Source organism: Carcharhinus amblyrhynchos, chromosome 4 (assembly GCF_965287045.1).
Source record: "Carcharhinus amblyrhynchos chromosome 4, sCarAmb.v2.hapA, whole genome shotgun sequence".
Taxonomy (NCBI): domain Eukaryota; kingdom Metazoa; phylum Chordata; class Chondrichthyes; order Carcharhiniformes; family Carcharhinidae; genus Carcharhinus; species Carcharhinus amblyrhynchos.
In genome coordinates this window covers 11475167-11497115 of record NC_137327.1, presented here as the reverse complement: position 1 = coordinate 11497115, position 21949 = coordinate 11475167, and the positions used below count along the sequence as shown (strand labels likewise).

Here is a 21949-nt window from a genome sequence, read left to right as displayed (position 1 = left end):
AGTAGAACGAATGGGACTGCCTGGGTGGGATGTTCTTTTGGAGAGTCAGTGCAGACCTGGCGGGCCGATAGAATCCCCAGTAGTACACAAAGAGGCCTATGATAATCAAGAGATAGACGTTTCATGCCACAGATAAGAGAACCATGTCTGTGATCAAATTCACTGAGGAAATAATGATGGTATAAAGAAAGGTAAACCAGTTGTACAACGTTGCTATTTATTTTTGAAGTATTCTAAGGGAAAAAGACAGTTAAAATTAGTTAATAAGTGAGATTCATAACCATGACTGGTCCCTCACACTGTCACAAGATAACTCATTTAAGTTATACTAATAGTCGGACCATTTCTCCTGTGCCATTTGGATATGCGCTGAGTTCATTCACTCGGATTCTGGATAACGATTAGAAGATATTCTTTATCTGTAAATTAAACAGAAAATACAAAACTATTATAAAAAGGCTTCTTCCAACTGGACAAATTCACAGTCACAATATTTACCACATTTTAAATGTTCAGTACTTTATACTTAAAAAGTAAAATGATTAAACACCAACATCTTATCAGATTATTTGTCATTGCAAATTAGGTTTTCTCCTCCAGTTTGAAAAATGTGTTCGAGAACCATTCTGTTTACAGGTGCAAAGCCAAGTGGTCTTCATGGAAGTCATTGTTCATCTGAACCACAGATTTTTTTTTTGTCTTAACCAACTGCAGTTTATTTCTTTTCATAATTATTAACCATCCTGTGTGATTGTCATTGTGCATTAAGGACAGCAGGTGCAGATATGGCTAGTCTCCGTTTGTGACAATTGTCTTAGGACAAAAACAAGCCAATTCCCCATGTTAAACTGAAACACAGTCAGTCTGAACAGGTACCAGGAAAAAAAGGTTTCAAACTGTAAACTAAACTGGAGTGGCAACTGTCAAAAACTACTTCTGCAGTTTATGATTCTGCCCAAACCCTGCTGATTTTTGCCATCAATCTCAGATATCCATGATTATCAGCTTTCAATGTAAAAATTTTGCTTTAATCTGAGGAAGAGAGAAAGAGAGAAATGTTGCAGGGGATAGGTGAAAGGCAATCTTTACTGGAAAGATGAGGGCGTGTTACTTTCACAGTGCCATGTTTCTAAAGTAGTTCAACCTCGGACCATTTCTGAACAATTTCACAGGAGATTATGATAACTTATGATAACTATGTACACTTGGTAAAATGAGTGGTAAATATAGATGCAATCGCTACTGTCATGTTGAATCATGTGTGATTGTCAATTTCAAAGACATGGATTCATGGTGGATAATATTGAGAATTTTCCCGTGTATTTTATAAGAAATCAAGTTGCCTTTTGCCATTAATGTTATTGGCCCAGATTTTGCCATTAATGTTAATGTTACTGGCCCAGATTTTGCCAATGGCAGACTCATTACTGACCTCAATTGCAAGATAATGGTTGGAATGCAAGTCTTTACAGGTACAATGTGAGTGGAGAGGGAGTTAAAGGGGTGTGAATTGTCTCAAGCCAGGACAGTTTCCAATTTCTATTGAAAGTCTTGCACTCAGTAACTCAATATTTATGTAAATTGTGGGAAAAACTACTTCTAAGTCTGGTAATGAATATTTGCTTTTTGAATAAAAGTTCACTATTCCACTGTTCCACTTTGAATCGTGCCATCTTTCAGAAGCCTTCCTTTCATTCTCATTGTCCAAATGAACTAACCACTTTCTAATAGTTCCACTCATTGCAGCCTTGGTTTCTTTGAGTGGTGCACAAGCATAACCCCGAAGACTTTGTCAGGATTTCCATGTCATCTTGCTGAGATGACAGAAACTTGATTTCAGCACCAATATTGCTTTCACCCAATGTCACGTGTACTACTGAATCTTTCCTGCGCTTAACTATTGGTCCTGCAATAGGATGTCCCCAAACACAGCTGCAGCAGTTAGTCCTTGTTGCTGAATGCTGATCCCGATATTTGGCACAATCTGAGTGCATGATTCAAGTCTGAGTGGCAGAGGAAGACGACATCTTGAACACTTCCTCAGGTGATTTGCACTGACATTCAGAATTCACAGGTGGGCATCACAAAAGGATCATCAAATTTAATGACTGAATTTCCTTCCTGTTTGTGTGCATCACAGATGTAACAGTTGGTGCCTTCAATGGGAAATTAACTCCCAAATACTTTGGGAAAGTCAACAATTCTATGAAATAGATCTCATTTTTGTGTGCTGGAAGATCTCAAAGTTGAGAAACTCAGAAGTCCTTTGGAATATAAAATCTGTGAAAGCAGCCTCTTTAAAAGTTGCATGTTACACATGTTGTCAATGTCTAACCGGTGGTTCACACATTAAATTTGAATACTGTCAACACTGAAATGGCTGTGTGGGATTTAGAACGCAGCTGAAGGTCCTCCTTTGACATCACCAGTGGCAACTGCCTCACTCTTTACTTGAGCATAGTTGCTCAAACACAATTCCTTTGACAACATCTCAAAGCACAGCCTCTCCTGGACATGATGTCTGACTCCTCTTTGTTGCTCTCTGTTTGGAATCCCTTTTTGTGTAAAGCAGATGACATCAGGACCACAAGTACAAAAGGCATTTTCTCCTTCAAGTCTTCCTCTTTAAGCAATTCCAGCACTTGGAAAAGAAAAATTAGAAGTCACAGATGTAAAGAAAATACAAAAAATCCTATTTGATGGTTCGACGTTTAAACGTTAAAAAATCATTTGTAAAAATCAGATACTTCCATCTGAGCTATTTTGCGTATGTTTCTTCACATAAAAAAAATCCTTCTGGCTGGATCCTGGCTTTATTAAAATGCACCTCCTTGGAAAAGCTGTCAAACATTCTGGCGATTTTAATTCGTAAGAAGTGGGCAATTAGCCCAGGTTCACACCACTACATTGATCTGATTATTCTCTCATTAGAGGCTTTTCCCTGTGGAGAAGTGTAGAATCACTGACGGCAACTTCTGGATTTCCATGTTTAACTGCATATGTACGAACACCAGATGTCACCACCAGTTTCATGGAGTAATGAAAAGAATGCCAACAATGTCGTTGTCTGCACACAGCTAAACTGACATGAATGCAACTCAACACTTCCATTGCACCTCAATACTGGTATCATTGTTTACAAAACATAATTTAAAATTTATTTGAAATTAAGTTTTCAGCAAAAATCATTTCTGTACTTTAATTACTGCACGAGAGAAATTGCACAATTGGACACCTTTCAAGTATCTTGCTACTCTGCAGAAAATTCTTGGAATGTAATCAGTGTTGTTTTATAAAGCTGGTTATGGTACATTTTTATTATGTAATACTTTCAGCTTCTCCTCTTCATCTATTGAGATTTTGGCAAAAAGGGTGATGGCTGTGTGAAATTTGCATGCTTAAATTTGTACAAAATGTTATATACAAAGAGCCATTTAGCTGTATTACATCAAGCTGCAGCGCTGATTGGTACAGCTCCAAGTGTGGGCACAATTTAAAATGATAAATTAACAATATGACACATGCAATCATGCAGGTCTAAACATAATGTTTCCCACAGCAGATTAGCACCTACCTGCTAAATACACAAGAACAAAAGAATGTGGAGCAGGCATAAGCCAATGGTCGAAGTGATTGTGTCAACACCTTTCTTGCCCTTTTCCCTTATTCTTTGACTTCCTTGATCAAAAATTTATCACAAAGTCTTCAATATATTTAATGATCCTATCTCCACTGTTTCCTGAGGAACAGAATTTCATAGACTAGAAACCTTCAGAGGAATAATTCTCATCTCAGTATTAAGTAGGAGACCTGTAATTTTTAAGACTGTGTCCCCTAATTCCAAACTCCCCCACAAGAGGAAACAACCTCTCAGTATCCACTCTGTCACGTCCCCTCAATCTTATTTGTTTCAATAAGATCACCTTTCATTCTTCTAAACTCCAGTGGGTACATGCCTCACCTGCTCAACCTTTCCTCACTTCATAAAATAATCACTTCATCCTAGGAATTCAAATAAACTCTCTCTGACCTGCGTCGTATGCATTTATATACCTTTTTAAGTAAGCAGAACAAAACCGTACAGGTACGTCCGAAGGCCCTGTACAGCTACAGGAGCACTTCCCTTTTTTTTTTACACTTCTCTTCCGGCAATAAACATCAATATTCAATTTTTCTTCCTTACCACTTGCTGTTTCTGAATAACCACTTTGTGATTCATGTATCAGAACACCTGGATCCCTCTGTTCCATGGAGTTCTGCAGTGTCACTGTATTCATATTAAATGCTCCTTTTCAATCCTTCCTGCCAAATAATACTCATTACCGAAAGTGAAAATTAATAGTCTCTACGATGGCAGATCAAAAAGTAAATTTTGATAATTGATAAATGGGAGCTTATCTAGAGCATGCTAAATAGAAAACTGTAACGCACAATTTGTTTCCTAAGTAATCAAGGTCCAATAACTCGAGTGCAGTGCTGAAGTAGTAATGAGTTAACTAGATCTTTCCTCTTGGCTTAATGAATACTCACACAGCACACATTATACTTACAGGAAAACTGTAACGAATTAGATATAATGAGGAACATTACAACAGGCAATCAACTTTAATAGTTTGCCTTTGCCTTTTAGCAAGAAAAATCCATTAGGCTCTTCCAAATGATTTCAGCCCAAAATATAGCATGTCACGGCACAGCAAAATGCAATACATGTACAGAAATATGTTAGACATTTTATGTTTTGCTGAGGATTCTTACATCCATTAAGGAAAACTAATTCTGTTGGTCTCTATAGCATTTGCCATTTGTGCCCATACAATTCCCATACCTGTGCCAATAGGGCTTATAGCCAACCATCAAGGAATTGCATGTAGAAGCTCTTCACTACACACTCCTGGTTTTTAATGCTGGTGTTCCAAATCTTTTTTTCCAAATCAATTTTTTTCCAAATTAATATTTGCATTCTGCTATGTACAGATTACTATTACTGATTGCCAAACTGATTTATTACCCTGCATTGGAAAGTATTCTTGCACTGGATCATGGAGCTAAAGTTTTAGTCCAACTCCCTAACCATTCGTTTTGAATCAAGCTGAGACAACGAAGATGGTTCTTTGGCCACCATCTGCAAGATTCCATTAGTAGAAACAAAGACATATGGAGGAGGGAGAATCGATATGGACTGACGGTATATCCTCACATTTATCACTTTGTGGCTAGCTATAATTAATGGAATTTTATGATTGGTGTCAGAGGACTTTCCAAGTATGGGAGTCTCACACAAGTACACTAGAGGCAGAATGAGAAATGGTTTTGCACAGACTTACTCACACAGCATATTTGGTTGTGCTAAATTCCCTGGAGGGAAACAATAAGTGCAGGATCACTACTTCTCCAAAACGTGGAAAATTGGAAGGTAATTTATTCCAGGACCCTCTCACATGCACCTAAACATCTGACAACAAAGGACACATGGAAACATCACCTGCTCTGAACCAGGCAACTGAATTTTTTTGTTTAAAAATTGTTCTTAGGATTTGGTTGACACAGCAGGCAATATGCATTGCATATTCTTTGTTGATGAGAGCATTAAGAATAAATTGTAGATCATAGAGCTGGAGTCACATGCAGGCCAGACAAGAAGTTGGCAAGTTCTCCATGAAGGACATTAGTGAACATTTTCATTTTACAACAATTTGTCACCTTCTGCCATCATTTCATTTCTGGCTCCAGTTACACAAATCATCAGTACAAGATTTCACAACATTAGAGTTGCCCATCTAATAGTAGAACCACAAAATAGTTTTGAAAAATGACAGGAGGACATCCAACTACAGCCTGTGGATAAGTAGCTTCAAGGTTTCTATGACTGCTCATATGTGCACATGGTTAAATTCAATCTTTCCAACCCCTCTGTCCTGTGAAGCAACATGTGGCTCAGCAGAAGGCAACTGGTGCTGCACCTGATGCTTCTCATCAATGAGAAGTCTATGCAGCTCTGACCTGTACCACTGAAGTGCAGATTAAAGTGAGTGATTTCCAAGGCTGGTTACTTCCAAGAGGTTGGAAACTGTCTAGTAGAACACTAACAGTGCTGTGTGCAGCAGCCTCTCACCTAGCCTTCACCTTTTGAAGACTTCCCACTGGTCAGTTTTACTGTGTAGCATTTGCAGCTGTATTCTCACCTCATTGACCCTGGTGAGCTAAACATAGCATGGTAAACCCATGAGCTGGTTATTAAATGCAGGGTTACACCTTGAATTACTCACTTCCTTGTGTATTTTAATTATTCACCAGAGTGCTCCACAGGGATTCCCCACTTACTTGCAAACCCACTAGAGGTAGGTAGGATCGTAATGGGTTCCTGACCTGACCTCACTTTTCAGGTTTTTAACCCTCTGCATGACTATATCTACCCTACCCTTTACCCAAAGCTGCCAACCCTTAGCAGATCTATCCAGAGATTCTGCACTTTTGAATAACCTGAATCGCCACCTTACAGGGAAACAATCTACTTCACTCCTACAATCAAACAGCTTTACCTGGTGCAACCATAATCTCATGTTTTTTTGATCGGACACGTAGGAAGGTCAAGTCATTCTGTGGATCAATATCTCGGACAGTGCTTCTGGCCTTCATGGCAAGCTGATGGAACAGGCCTGCATACTGCACTGTGGAGGAGTTATCCAATGTTGTCCTTATTGGGATTCCTGCAAATTAAAACATGCAAAAAACAAATAGTAATTTTCTACATTGATTTCATATTTTACTCATATCCAAAAAGACAAAACAATTTAAAAAAAAGTTTTTAAATGCAGTCTCAGCATTTACAGTACAGTCAATATGGAAATTTGCAGTCATAAAGGGGACTTGTGATCAGTTAGTGAGACATCAACTGACACGTCCAGCTCCTTCTCGAAATTGTCAATTCTACCCATCTCAATCATCTATTTGAGAAGACGGCACCATTCATAAATCAGTGAATCCAAATTGTTTATTTTCCAAAAAATCAGTTATAATGGGAAGCAATGTTGACCCCAACCCTCCACACTGACAAAAATGCTGCTGTACCTTTTACTATATTTGTCCCCCTCCACTCCAACAGAAGGCAGTTGGCCAAGCCATTGCCACAACAGCGAGTATCTTAAACTTTGTAGTAATATATATATATATATATATATAGTGATACAGTAATATAACTGGGTGGCATGGTGGCAAACACCGCTGCCTCACAGTGCCAAGGACCTGGGTTCAATTCCCAGCTTGGATCACTATCTGCGCAGTATCTGTATGTTCTCCCTGTGCCCACATGGGTTTCCTTTGGATGCTCCAGTTTCCTCCCACAGTTCAAAAGACGTGCTAGTTTGGTGCTTTGGCCATACTAGACTCTCCCTCAGTGTACCCAAACAGGTGCTGGAGTGAGGCGACTAGGGGATTTTCACAGTAACTTCTTTGCAGAATTAACATGAGCCTACTTGTGACTGATAATCTAGAGGCATGGGTCCTAATTCCACTCTGACAACTATATAAAATTTAAAATTCAGTCAATTAGATAAAACTTGAAGTAACAGTGACCATGTAACTATTGTGTCTAGTTCACTGAAGTAAGGCTAGTCTACATATAACTTCTGATCCTCAGCAACATAAATGCTGTCTGAACTAACCTAGCAAACCACTCAGAACAAAGAAAATTACATCACAGGAACAGGCCCTTCAAGCCTGCACCGACCAGGCTGCCCAGCTGAACTAAAGCCCCCCCTACCTTTCTGGGGATCATATCCTTCTATTCCCATCCTATTCATGTATTTGTCAAGACGCCCCTTGAAAGTCACTATAATTTCTGCTTCCAATACCTCCTCGACAGCGAGTTCCAGGCACCCAACATCCTCTGTGAAACAGACTTGCCTTGTACATCTCCTTTAAATCTTGCCCCTCGCACCTTAAACCCATGTCTCTGAGTAATTGACTCTTCCATCCTGGGACAAAATTTCTGACTATCCACTGCCCATGTCCCTCATAATCTTGTAGACTTCTATCAGGTTGCCCCTCACCTCCGTCGTTCCAGTGTGAACAAACCAAGTGTCTCCAACCTCTCCTCATGCCCTCCATGCGAAGTAACATCCTGGTAAATCTTTTCTGTACCCTCTCCAAAGCCTCCACATCCTTTTGGTAGCGTGGCAACCAGAATTGAACACTATATTGTTGTACGAAACTGTATAACGATCACCATAAAGAAATCAAAGGTTCAAAAAAGTGGCTCACTACAACCATTTTAAGGCTAATAAATGCAGGCATTACCTGTGATGTCCACATTCCATCACATTGCGAGTTCAATTGTTGGGCAAGGCACTTTTACCATGGAATAAAAGCAAGATAACAGGTAAATCAAGGTGCTCTGCACAAACCATTTGAGGCTGCTGACAGGATGTGAACTGTGAGAAGGATGCAGAGATGCTTCAGTGTGATTTGGACAAGCTGCCCAAATAGACAAATGTGTGACAGCTGTAGTACAATGTGGATAAATATGAGGATACCTGCTCTGGCAGCAAAGATAGGAAGACAGATTGTTATCTGAATGGCTATAATTTAAGAGGGAAGGATACGTGCAACAAGATTTGGATGTCCTTGTACACCAGTCGCTGAAGCTTGCGGGTGCAGCAGGTGCTAACGACAACAAATGGCACGATGGCCTTCACAGCGAGAGGAGAACACAGGAGTAGGGATGTCTTGCTGCAATTAAACAGGGCCTTGTGAGGCCACACCTGGAATAGTGGGTACAATTTTGATCTCTATCTGAGGAAAGATATTCTTGCTATAGATTGAGAGCAGAGAAGGTTTAACTGGCTGATTCCTGAGATGGCAGGACTAACGTATGAGAAGAGATTGAGTTGGTTAGGATTATATTTGCTGCAGTTTAGAAGAATGAGGGGGAAATCTTAGAAACCTTTAAAACTCTAACAGGACTAGACAATGCAGTTGCAGAAAAGATGTTCCCAATGGGAGATGTGTCCAGAACCAGGAATCATGGCTGAAGGATATAGGGTTAACCTTTTAGGACTGAGGCGCAGAGAAATTTCTTCACCTAGAGAGTTGTAAGCCTGTGCAATTCGATACCACTGAATGCAGTTGAGGCCAAAACATTGTATGTTTTCAAGGTGGAATTAGATATAGCTCTTGGGGTGAAAGAGATCAAAGGAAATGGAGGTTGGGAGCAGGGAGGAAAGCAGGATCTGACTGTTGAGTTGAATTACTTACCATGATCATGACGAATGGTGGAGCAGGCTTGAAGGGCCAAATGGCCTTCTCCTGCTTTTTTTTACGTTTTTATGATTGTCAAATTAACAAATTTATAAAGAATGTAAATACCCATAATAAAAATCAAAACAGAAAATGTTGGAAGTGCATTCCTGGTCAATCAATACCTGAAAAGGTGAAAGTAACTTCCTTCAACAGCACCTTCTAAATGCATGACCTCTTTCACCCAAAACACACACCATCCTGATTTGGAACTGTATTGTCATTCCTTCACTGTCAATGGATCAAATCCTTTCTAACAGTTCTGTGGGCATGCCACACCAGATGGACTGCAGTGGCTCAAAAAGCACTTCACCACCTTCTCAAAGGCAATTAAGGGTGGGCAACAACGCTGGCCTTGCCAGTGACACCCAGATCTCAGGAAGGAACAAAATAAAGCTAACATTTCATGGCGAGCTTCGTCTGGGCCACACCCAGCTCACAATTATTTCATTCATTCCTAGAAGTGAAGTGGCCTGCTGTGCAGTTGTAGAGTTTCTGTCTTTATCTCATTAACAGCTTTCCTGCTTAGCTCAGCTGGGGAATTTCAAGATGACAAGAAGAAATAATATTGCTACTATATGAATCGCAAGGCCATTTACAGGCAAGTGCAGAAAAATGTCTCAATAAATTCTGCAGCTTCAATAAAATGCTGCCTTCATCATTCCATGTGCAATCTCATAGGAAATACTATATTAATATCATGGACAATTTAATTGTGTAACCATCATCTTAAATTTGATTGCAATAGTTCTCATTTATTCAGCAAATCTCAGGGTGCACAGGGGATATGAGCTATTAAAGCACCAATTAATGTGGCATGTGATCACAATACATGTTAAGAAATAGGCCATTTAGAATATTGTCCCAAATATTACAAGGCTCAAAACCATTGCAAATTGTAAATTGCCATTACATTTCATGTTCCAAATTTTAAATTTGAGCACAAAATTCTCTGTAACAGGGCATCTGCGGTGTAAGAATTAAAAAGCATGATAACCTAGCTACATTGTTGTTAAAATTAAGATAAAATTAAGAGCTTACTAAATTGGGGAGATTTTTTGAAGTTAGAACAATGAAACATTTAACTTGTCCAGTTATTTAATCTTTCGCTCCAAATAAACACACACATTCATACCAACATTCAGAGCCACAACTCAAACTCATCATCTCCACAGCCTCAACCTATCAAAGCCATTTCTGACTACTTCCTTGTGACTCTTACCACAAACATCCCCTTATCCTGCTGCTTTTTAGCACATCCTTCATAGAAACTTTCTCATCTCTGAGGGGCGATGATAAATCTAGGAAGGGAAGCTTATCCAAAAGTTCCTCAAATATGTTATTGCCTCACAAATCAACACCCACCTTGCTGGCAACTCTTAGCTTGAACAAAGAGATTGTGTTTTCCATCCCACCCATGGCATCATAACAACCACAACCGATGGTTAGTATGAATGCAGGTTTCAGTGTACATGCTGATAACATGCTGCACACCTCTCCACCACTGCCACCATGTTGCCAAAATGCTTGCCTGACATAGGTGGTACATAAGAACTTTCTCATTTACTTTCCTCACTGGACAGGAAGAGTGCTGCTTTAGTATAGGGTCTCAAAGTTACATGATTGGGAGAAAAATTTGGCATTTATTAACAGGGGGTTTGAAATTAAGGGCCGTGGGGTTATGCTGCAACTGTACTGGATGTTGGTGAGACCACATTTGGAATATTGTGCGCAATTCTGGTCACCTCACTATAAGAAGCATGTGGGAGCATTGGAGAGCGTGCAGAGGAGATTTACCAGGATGCTGCCTGGTTTGGAGGGTAGGTCTTATGAGGAAAGGTTGAGGGAGCTGGGGCTTTTCTCTTTGGAGCAGAGGGGGATGAGAGGCGACTTAGAGGTTTATAAGATGGTGAGAGGGATTGATAGAGTGGACGTGCAGAGACTATTTCCTCAGGTGGATGTAGCTGTTACCAGGGGGCATAACTATAAGGTTCATGGTGGGAGATATAAGAGGGATGTCTGAGGTAGATTCTTCACTCAGAGTGGTTGGGGTGTGGAATAGACTGCCTGCTGTGATAGTGGAGTCAGACACTTTAGGAACTTTCAAGCGGTCATTGGATAGGCACATGGAGCACTCCAGAATTATAGGGAGGTCTTGATCTTGGGATTGGACATAGCTCGGCACAACATTGAGGGCTGAAGGGCCTGTACTGTGCTGTACTGTTCTATGTTCTAGAAATTGAGTATTTGGAGAATTGAACCGCGCCAGTGGATTTGCATTCTACTATCCTGAAGTGCAAAGACAGTGCCACATACACAGAAAGACGCCAAGTAGTTTCTAGCTGTATTCCAAGATGCACTCATATAATGGGGCTCTGTGAAAGGGCAAGAAATGGTGTAAAACAAACCAAAGAATACCTTTTATTACATAAATGTGATTCCTCTTCTACTTCAGCTTTTTTTCTTCACAATCATAACCTCTTGTGCTCACCAGAGGTCGCACTGATACCTCACGGTGTACGCATGTGCATGCAAGCGATGCAGAAATGAGTCAAGCCCGGTACACCATTTTAAAATCCTCTGAGTTGTGACATTAAGATACACACTGGAGTTTCCTGACTCACTAATCTCATCAGTATTGCCTCTTGCACAGTGATGAATGTTGCGCATTATGTTTTCTGTAATGGTCAAACATGTGCATTTTATCTTCCTTCAACTGGAGCACCAATGATGCACACGTACAATAAGCACATGTAGTGGTGTTTGCAGATAAGGCAAGAATCCTGAGTAACCAACTCGATGCAACTGCTGCAGCTAAAGCCACCATTATTTAATGAACTTCATTTCCAAAGCAGAGAGGCAGAGAGAAGGGGAGAGAAAACATTCAACAGTGGCAGATAAAGACTTTCGGCTCCCCCTTATGTGCAAATCATGGATCTACTAGTCAGCTGATGGAAAAAAACCTTCAGATTACTGCCTGTCAAACTCCAATGAATTATATTTCTGACAGCCTAACCTAGAGAAAATTAATTATGATCGCTACTTAAAATTACTAGGAAATACATATAAATCATTACTCCATAAATACAAGCTTTCTTTCACCCTTGTTTTTTAAGGATTATTTTTTCTTTCCATCTTTGCTTCTCTCTCTCTCTCTTCTCCAACACCCCACCACAAAAATTACCTAGCCACAGATATGCACAATCTCGATCTTAGTTCCTGCCATAGCAGATCTACAAGAAACCAAAAAGTGGCATCTTGTGGGAAAATGCTTGCAGTTTGGTAAGTAATTCAAATACAAAATTATTGTGCAGGGAGATAGGAACTAGCTTAATGCTTTGTGTTGCTACGATTATCCACTGATTGAACACAGCACTGAAAACAACCACAAATCTAGCTATGTACAAAACAGAAGTGCTCTTTTGATCTATGCAACTAATCCATACTGCACCTGTCCTATCGACTCACTCACTGCTGGCTGCCCTGGTCCTACGCAAAATGAATCCTATCACCAAGTTGACATTTCACTGTTCCAGGTGATGTTACAGCAACTATCAGCTATAAAACAAATACAGATCTGGCACAGATATCTACACAGTGTCAGTTGCTCTCTTAAACAGCATTTGGTTTGTTATGGAAGATGTTGTGTTTCACAAGAAGCAAAACAAAGTACTGCATGCTGTTAACAAATTATTATAAAAATAAGAAAAATACATGCACTAGCTCACTTCTGTGATAAGCATAACCAATGTAAAAACACAAGTCCTCCAACCAACACAAGTTTCTCTGCTTGTAGCCTGGCTCATTGATGTTTGTACTGTGACTCTAAAGATTCTTTCTTGAAAAAGACTAGCCAGGATTAAGAGAGGTTGTCAACATCAAGGTACTATATTTCTTCCCAACAGTTCAGACATTGCAAATGAACTCTCCATGAAGAGCCAACATACATCCGCTATAGGGACTGAAGACAGTAGGATGAAAACAGCCTACTTTCAAAATCTAAAGAATGTAGAAAGAGCTTTTACATGGTAGCATTTGAATTTGAAATCCAATACATGGATCAGATCCCAGTATCGACATCATCAAATTCCATTCTGGACGTTATACTTTAGGAAGAACGTCAAGGCCTTACCAGAAATTACAATGGTACTAGAGATAAAGAGCTGCAGTAAAACAAGCATGGAGAAGTTGGACTTGTTTCCCTTAAAGCAGAAAAGGTTTGAAAGAGATTTGACTTTTGATTTGATTTATTATTGTCACATGTATTAACATACAGTGAAAAGTATTGTTTCTTGCGCACTATACAGACAAAACATACTGTTCATAGAGTAGGAAACGATTTGATGAGTGTTCAAGTTCATCATTAACTTTGATAAAGTAAGGAAAAAACTGTTTCCAGTGGCAGAAGTGTTAGTTACTAGGAGAAAAGGGGATTTAAGAAAGTGTTGTCATTTGGATTGCATTTCTTGAAGGACCATGGAAGCAGATTTAACAATAAAATTCAAAAAGAGAATTAGAAAATACTTGAAGGAAAGAAACATATAACACTGTGGGAAAGAGCAGAGGAGAGGAATTATTTGAATAGCTGTATCAAAAAGCCACTACAGGCATGATGGGTTGATTGGCCTCCTTCTGCATCATTTTATCATTCAACTAACTCCTTGTCACATTGGCAGACTTGATAACCCACGAGAAGCGGATGTACAAATTTGCACTGTGCTAAAGCTGTTTTATGGACACTGGTTCCCTTTGGATCAAATGGACTGCAGTGGTTCAAAAAGGCAGCTCACCGTCACCTTCTCATGGGTAATAAATGCTGGTCTAACTATCTTGCCCATGAACAAATAACTAAATCAATATAAAAATAGTTCTGTAAGCCTTGTTTTATGTCTGGATAGGAACATGAACTTAGAATAGCATTAAGACATGTAAAGAGCCACTTACCTTCTGAGTTCACAACTATTGTTCCAACCACACCTTTGTGAGATTGAATCCTCTTCAGAGTTTCCTCTACCTCACCCTGTAAACAAGAAAAAGAGATTAATACACAAGGCAGCACTTGATAGAATGCAAGTTCTTAAATTACAGTTCTCCCAAAGTGCATAAACCAGTAGTTATTAAGAACTTGAGAAAATGGGAACCTTCAGGATGGACAAATGTTGTAACTAAGGGCCTGTTCCAATGAGATCTGCAACCATGTATTTCATTGCAAGGTTCTGAAATAATCAGGTAGATGAGACTAAAGTTGACTCAACTTTCTAAAATGAAACAAAGTAAGAGGAAGGTAAGTTGCAAAACAAAGCACAAATAAAATGAGGAATCTGTAAGAAATAAAGGCAATATAAGAGCATGACTCATTATGGAGTGGAGCAGGGAAAGATAGGAGGGAGACATAAGTGAGAAGAGGAAACACTGCTGGGAACAACAAGAAGCAAGTTCCACAAGAGGCAAGGGGACAGAAGGGAAAGATCTAGATTCAAGCTAGCCACGAGTGAACTGCATGGGAGGAAGGAAAATGTATTGAGTCCAAAGGCAGTATAAAATTTATAATTTCACATGAATACAAATACTTCAAATCTTGGTCACATTGCAAAAAATACTTATCTGAAATAAAAGGAGAGAGAGGCCAACTCATACTGTATTGACATCAATTTTGACGGCAGTTTCTAAAATAGGCAAGGGAACAGGTTTCCCCACCAGTTTGACTAGAACATTGGATGGAAGTAAAAGCACAAGGAAACAGAAAGGAAAATAACAATCCACCTTTTGAGTTTTTTTCCCCTCAATTATATCAATATTATAAATTCAATTCCAGAGAACAGCCAGGAACTCTAATAAATCCATCAGAGACGGGAAATGGTGATGTAGCGGGAATATCACTGGACTAGTAATCCAAAAGGTACAGACTAATGTTCTGGGAATACGCGTTCATATCCCACCATGGCAGCTGATGGAATTTAAATTAAATTCAATCAATTAATCTGGACTTGAAAGCTAGTCTCAGTGATGGTGACCTTGAAACAATCACGGTTGTCATAAAAACTCACCTTGTTCACTAACGTCCTTCAGGAGAGAAAATCTGCCATGTTTATCTGGTTGGTCCACATGTGACTCCAGACCCACTGCAACGTCGTTGAGTCTTAACAACCTCAAACAGTCTAGCAAGCCATTCTATTGCACTTGGCTCCCCATCCTTCTCTGTAGCAATTTGGGATAAGCAACAAAGGCTGGCTTTGCCAGCAATTCCTTAATCCCATGAAAGAATTTTTAAAAAGCAGTTCTACATTTTTTCCCCTCATTTATAACTGATGTTCTAAACACAACTTCTCATACTTCTAACAATGTTTGCTAGTCTTGGAATCATTTGTTTGAATAATTTTCTCAAATATGATTGAATTAATTTTCTTTAAAACATTCACCCACTGGCAATGCTTGGATTACGAACTGTCATAACAAAGCACTTACAAGCCACACTAAACTAGCAGCTGGTTATGTTATAAAGCCTGCTCTGCTATACATAATGACAAAAGTACAAACTGCTATCAAACATTTAAAAGGAGATACCAGCCAATTGTGCTATAAATATTTCAATTTAACATGCATTATTTTTGGACCAGAGCACTCAGATGCACACAAGGTGATGCACAGGTGTGGTTGCCTATGGAATAAACAGAATAACAGAGGTCTTTAAAACTTCTTCCACTTGTAATTCCCTTGAAGATTGCAGATAAACCGAAAGAGGTAGGAGGTAGAGGCATTATCCACCCAGAGCGAAGAGAGGTTATAGCTGGGTCAGTATATGATATTCTTAGCAATTGTAAACAATGTAGGAGGGAGTGTGCAATTAAAAAGGGTAGGTTACATTTACGAAATAATAATTCCCCTTGTCATCACCACCATGCCTGAGGAGTCAGATGCAAGGGCATCGGCACTACAATTTTCTCTCTTCCACCAGGAAAGCACTTGAGATCAAGATTGGCAGTTCACAACCTACATTCTATTGAACTGTAGAACAGCAAAACACTACATAACTGCTAAGAAAAGTCATGCATTATCAAATGCAAGAATTGCTAGTAGCAAAATAAAAGGAATAGTCTCAAAAATTTGTAAAATTGCATGCTTCTCATTCACACACGTAGAGAAACACTGCTGGCAAAGTCAACATTTATTTCCTGCCCCCAGTTGTTCTTGAAGTGGTAGTGAGCACTAGCTTGGCTATGGGTGCAGTTATTTTTGGAGCATATCTTCAACATTATCACCAAAATGTTGTCAGGCTTGTGGCCTTTGCCATGACCAATGTGTTCAGCTATTTCTTGCAATCATGTGGACTGAATTAATTGACTGAACACTAACATTTTAATGCTGGGGATCTCAGGAGGAGGGTGAGATGGATCATCGACTCAGTACCTCTGGCTGAAGATGCTGTCTTTTCCATTGATACACTAGATTCTGCTTTGATTTAATTTATTATTGTCACGAGTACAGTGAAAAGTATTGTTTCTTGAGAGAAGGAAACGAGAGTGCAGAACGTAGTGTTGCAGTCTTAGCTAAAGTGTAGTGTGAGGTAGGTTCATTCAAAAGTCCGATGAAAGCAGGGAAGAAGCTGTTCTTGAGTCAGCTGGTATGTGACTTCAGACTTTTGTATCTTTTTCCCAACAGAGGAAGGTGGAAGAGAGATGTCTGGATGCGTGGGGTTCTTAATTATGTTGGCTGCTTTGCCAAGGCAGCAAGAAGTGCAGACAGAGTCAATGGGAGGCTGGTTTATGAGATGGATAGAGCTACATTCATGACCTCTTGTAGTTTCTTGCTGTCTTGAGCAGGGCAGAAGCCATACAAGCTGTGATTCTACCAGAATGCTTTCTATGGTGCATCTGTAAGTTGGTGAGAGTCGTAGCTGACCTGCCAAATTTCCTGAGTCTTCTGGGAAAGTAGTGGTGTTGATGGGCTTCCTTAACTATAGTGTCGGCATGCAGAGACTAGGACAGGTTGATAATGACCTGGACACCTAAAAATTTGAAGCTCTCAACCCTTTCTACTTCATCCCCGTTGATGTCGACACAGGCATGTTCTCCTTTATGCTTCCTGATGTCAATGACAATCTCCCTTGTTTTGTTGATATCGAGGGAGAGATTATTGTCGTCGCACCAGTTTCTCCATCTCATTCCTGTACTCTGTGTTGTCATTGTTTGAGATCCGACCCACTATGGCGATGTTGTCAGCAAACTTGAAAATTGTGTTGGAAGGGAATTTGGTCACACTGTCATTGCTGTAGAAGGGGTATAATAGGGGTCTGAGAACACAGCCTTATGGGGCACCGGTGTTGAGGGTGATCGTGGAGATGATGTTGCTTATCCTTACTAATTATGGTCTGCAAGTTAGGACACAGTCACAGAGGGAGGAGCTATGGCCCAGGCCACAGAGTTGAGAGAGGAGTTTCGTCGGAACAAAGTTGTTGTAGGCTGAGCTGCAGTGAATAAATAGAAGTCTGACATAGGTGTCCTTGTTATCTAGGTGATCCACGGTTGAGTGCAGGGCCAGGAAGATGGCGTCCGCTGTGGACCTGTTGTGGCAGTAGGCGAACTTAGTGGATCCAGGCAGTCCAGGAGGCTGGAACTGATTTGCGGCTGATTTCATAATGATGGATGTCAGAGCCACAGGATGATAGTCATTAAGGCACATTGCTTGGCTTTTCTTTGGTACTGGGATGACGGTCATCATTTTGAAGAATCTAGGGACCTCAGTTGTTGTAATGAGAGGTTGAAGATGTCTATGAATACCTCTGCCAGCTGATTCGTGCAGGATCTAAGTACTCGTCTGCGTTCCCCATCTAGGCCAGTCTCTTTATGTGGATTGACCTTTGAGAAGGCTGCTTTGACATCCACAGAAGGAGGCCAATCGGCTTATTGAGTCTGCACTGACCACAATCCCACCCAGACCCTTTCCCCATAACCCCATGCATTTAGCCTAGCTTGTGCCCTTGACAGTATGGGTCAATTTAGCACAGCCAATTCACCTAACCTGGGACAGTGGTAGGAAACTGCAGCGCCCAAAGAAAACCCATGCAGACACAGGGAGAATGTGCAAACTTCACATAGACAGTGACCCAAGCCATGAATCAAACCCAGGTCTCTAGCACTGTGAAGCAGCAGTGCTAACCACTACACCACTGTGCTACCCAATCAATGCGCTGCCCAACCACTGTGCCACTCACATCTATATTGGTTACCTCAGATACATGCTCATCCAAGGCTTCTAGAGTGGAGGACGTGATCTCACTGACCTATTGCTCAAAACAGGCATAGAATGCATTAAGCTCATCAGGAAGGGGTGCATTAGGGCTGGCCCTCAGAGGATCAGGTCGATTGCTTCACTGTCTACATCTTTCACAACTGGATGTGGCACGATCGCAGAGCTTTGATCTGATGCATTGGCTGTGGGGTCTGTTGACAGAGTGTTGCTTCTGCTGTAGTTTCCATTAGTTTGGTACTTCATTTTAGGTTCATCTGGTGCTGTTTCTGACATACTCTTCCACAATCCTCATTGAGTCATAGTTGATCTCTTATTTCGATTGCATTTGTTGAGTTAAGAATTTACCAGGTTACAAGATTACAGATTTTGGTGATACACAGTGAGCTCAGGCTGTTTAGTTTTGAACCACTAAATCTGTCTTAATTTATTCTATTTAGGATCGTGATGGTACTATGCAACCCTACTATAACTCCACAAGACCTGTGCGGTAGTTGCTCCTACAAATACAATTATGGGCTGATGCATCTATACTAGGTGGATCGGTGAGGTTGAAATTGGATGGGTTTTTCTTTTGTATTGATTCTCTCATCAGCTGCCATACACCTACTCTGGCAGACACGTCTTCAGGACTTGGTAAACTTGGTCAGTGACAGCAGTGGCAAGCTAATTTTGGTGATGGACATTAAAATACTGTGTGCATTCTGTGCCCTCAAAGATCTCAGTCCTTCTTCCAAATAGTGTTCGACATTGAGGAACATTGATTTCTCAAAGAGGGTGGGCATCAGCAGGAGTCGTGAATTAGCAGACAACTAACTGAGAAGGTACAAAATCATTACCAGAGAAACTAAACATAACTTGCATGTCAAAAAACTGAATGCACTTCTGTGCAGGTTGGGATTTCCTGTAATCAATCTAAACTGTGTTAAAGGCTGTATCACTTGCAAATAACAGGTAGATATAAAAGCAAACTTGTAGACGTCAGTTGAGAGTTTTTTTTTAAACAAGCACACTTTTATCTATCTGTCCTTCAACAGTGAGAGCAGGGAGAAGGAGACAGTGGTGGTTATGTCATAACAAGAAATCCAGAGGCCCAGGCCAATGCTTGCAGGGGACAGGTTCAAACCCGACCATGGCAACTGATGGAACTTAAATTCAATCGCTAAGTCAAAAATAGAAAGCTGCTGTCACCAATAGTAATCATTGATAGTTATAAAAAGCTATCTAGTTCATGAATATCCTTTACGGAAGGAAATGTACCATCCTTACCAGGTCTGGCCTACAATAACGTAGCTGATTCTTAACTGCTCTCATTTCAGCCCTTTGAAAAGGCCAAGCAAGTCATGCAGTTTAAGGGTAATTAAGACCGGGACAACAAATGCTGGCCTTGCCAATAAAGCACACATTTCTTTTTTTTTAATTAAAATTACTAGATTGCTTCTTGTCCAAAAATGAGATTGACTGGAATGGTTTAATACTCTGAGTTTAATAGATTGAGGGATAATGTCATGGAAACGTAGATTCTGAGGGGGTCTGAAAGGTAGACGCTGCCAGGACTTTTTGCCATCTGGTTGGAGACTCTAGAATGAGTCTCAGACTATTTAAAATGAAGATGAGGATATAAGATCAACTGTGATTCTTTAGAATTCTCTAACAGATAATCATGAATGCTGAATTGGAGTAAATTCATAGAGATAGATAGATTTGTGAACTTGGGAAGAAAGTGGAGACAAGGTCAAAGATAATCCATTATTCTTGGCATGGCAGTCCTGAGGGATCATATGGCCCACTCATGTAATGCTATTTTTAAATTTTGTCTGTGGATTACTTAGCAATATTGATTAGCAAGAACACTGTTGGGAGAAACACTTTGGTCAATATACAAGTGCTGTTTTTAGACCAGTCCCACAAATTACTCTAATTAGCAATGAGAATCATTGAACCCTCAAACGACTCAACTCAACATCCCCCCAGAAACGATGTATTTTTGGAAGGCCAAAACCTGTAATCAGACTGCTTGTGGTTATCCTATAATTGGAAAATCAACATAATACCATTAATTCACATATCCACCATAACTAGTGGCAAAAAAAAATCAATTTACCCCACTGCCAAGTTAAAGGTCCAGCTAATCCTTTGTTTACAAAAAATCTGGATAGAAGTCCACAGAGTTTGTTTTTAAAAGAGTGGTTAGGCACTACTGTTTTAAAATATTGAAGCTACAATCAATACAGACCAAATCGTCAAAAAGCAGGAATAATAGAAATCCACCCCATTTCCTCCAATTCCAATGATTTATACAGATTGTAAAGGATTTCAGTCAACCCTTAGAGGGCCAGTTCAAAAAAAAAATCACTATGAGAGCAATAACATAAAAGCAAAATACTACAGATGCTGGAGATCTGAATCGAAACAGAAATGCTGGAAAGACTCAGCATCTTTGGAGACACAAAAGAGTCCAATAGAGAGCAGCTCCTCAGAGCTCTGAACGGTCACGTTGGACTGGAAAGGTTAACTTTTATTTTTCCGCTTTCTATAGCTGCTGCCAGACCCGCTGAGTCTTTCCAACACTCACTGTTTTCAATCACAATAAGATTCATATAAAACTGACAGAAGAACTTCGTGCTGTGTAAATGAGTTAAGTAGAAGGAACTTGCACGAACCGGATACACCCTTTCCTTTTCCTCTCTGTACGCTATCATTAATTATATGATATAAATTTATATACCTCTCATATACTAAACCAAGCAAGCACAATGCAAAACCCAACTCAAGGCCCTGGACTCACTGCCATCCCTCCTCCCTTGGCCCTGGGCATTCAGAGTCTCCGAGCCTGACAGGCGCAGGGGGGAAAGACACTGGCACACCGCAAACCTCCCTGAGTGAACAACCCGCCAATTAACAACAACAGCATATTTGTTTTCTCTTTCGCGTGACGTTTTGTTTTCTTTTTTACCATCGTCTCTTCCCGAGGCCCACAGCCGCGAAACCACACACCAAGAGGCAACGAAGCGGTTGCTAGGCGGAATCGGAAATGCCTCTCCCTGTTGACCCGGATGCAGTAGCTTGGGGTCAGAGAGGGGAAAGGTCAGTGGTGGGTGGTGAGGGCAGACCTGCCACTAGAGTCCACATAACGCTTTTGAACCTCCAGGGTTCTCTTGTGAAGGCTCCCCAAACTAATCATTGGATTATTTTGTTTTTAATTTTTATTTCATCCAAAAAAAATCCAAATTAGATCCAATTATCAACATCCCAACCGACTCAAGAACAGCTTCTCCCCTGTTGCCATCAGCGTTTTGAATGGACTTATATTAAGCTGATCTTTCTCTACCCCGAGCTATGACTTAACACTGCATCCTGCACCCTCTCCTTTCATTCTCCCGTATGTACTCTATCATTAATTATATAA

At 40.3% G+C, this 21949-nt stretch overlaps 1 protein-coding gene across 1 annotated transcript; it reads right to left on the bottom strand.

The window, feature by feature from the left end:
* Positions 1-200: 200 nt before the first annotated feature.
* On the bottom strand, positions 201-21593 carry dynlrb2 (dynein light chain roadblock-type 2). Its single transcript, XM_080186708.1, has 4 exons — positions 21497-21593; positions 14239-14314; positions 6540-6707; positions 201-419 (listed from the first exon to the last, which is right to left on the bottom strand). Exons 1-4 carry the CDS (start codon positions 21497-21499, stop codon positions 376-378), a joined length of 291 nt encoding a protein of 96 aa, XP_080042834.1. The 5' UTR covers positions 21500-21593; the 3' UTR covers positions 201-375.
* Positions 21594-21949: the final 356 nt, after the last annotated feature.

Bases quoted from the DNA above. Each gene is read 5' to 3' on its own strand.
- dynlrb2 (XM_080186708.1), bottom strand. The intron at 6,708-14,238 runs GTAAGTGGCTCT...TTTAATTTGCAG, and splicing joins AATAGTTGTGAACTCAGAAG to GAATCCCAATAAGGACAACA. The intron at 420-6,539 runs GTAAAGCTGTTT...TTTAATTTACAG, and splicing joins TGAGATTATGGTTGCACCAG to ATAAAGAATATCTTCTAATC.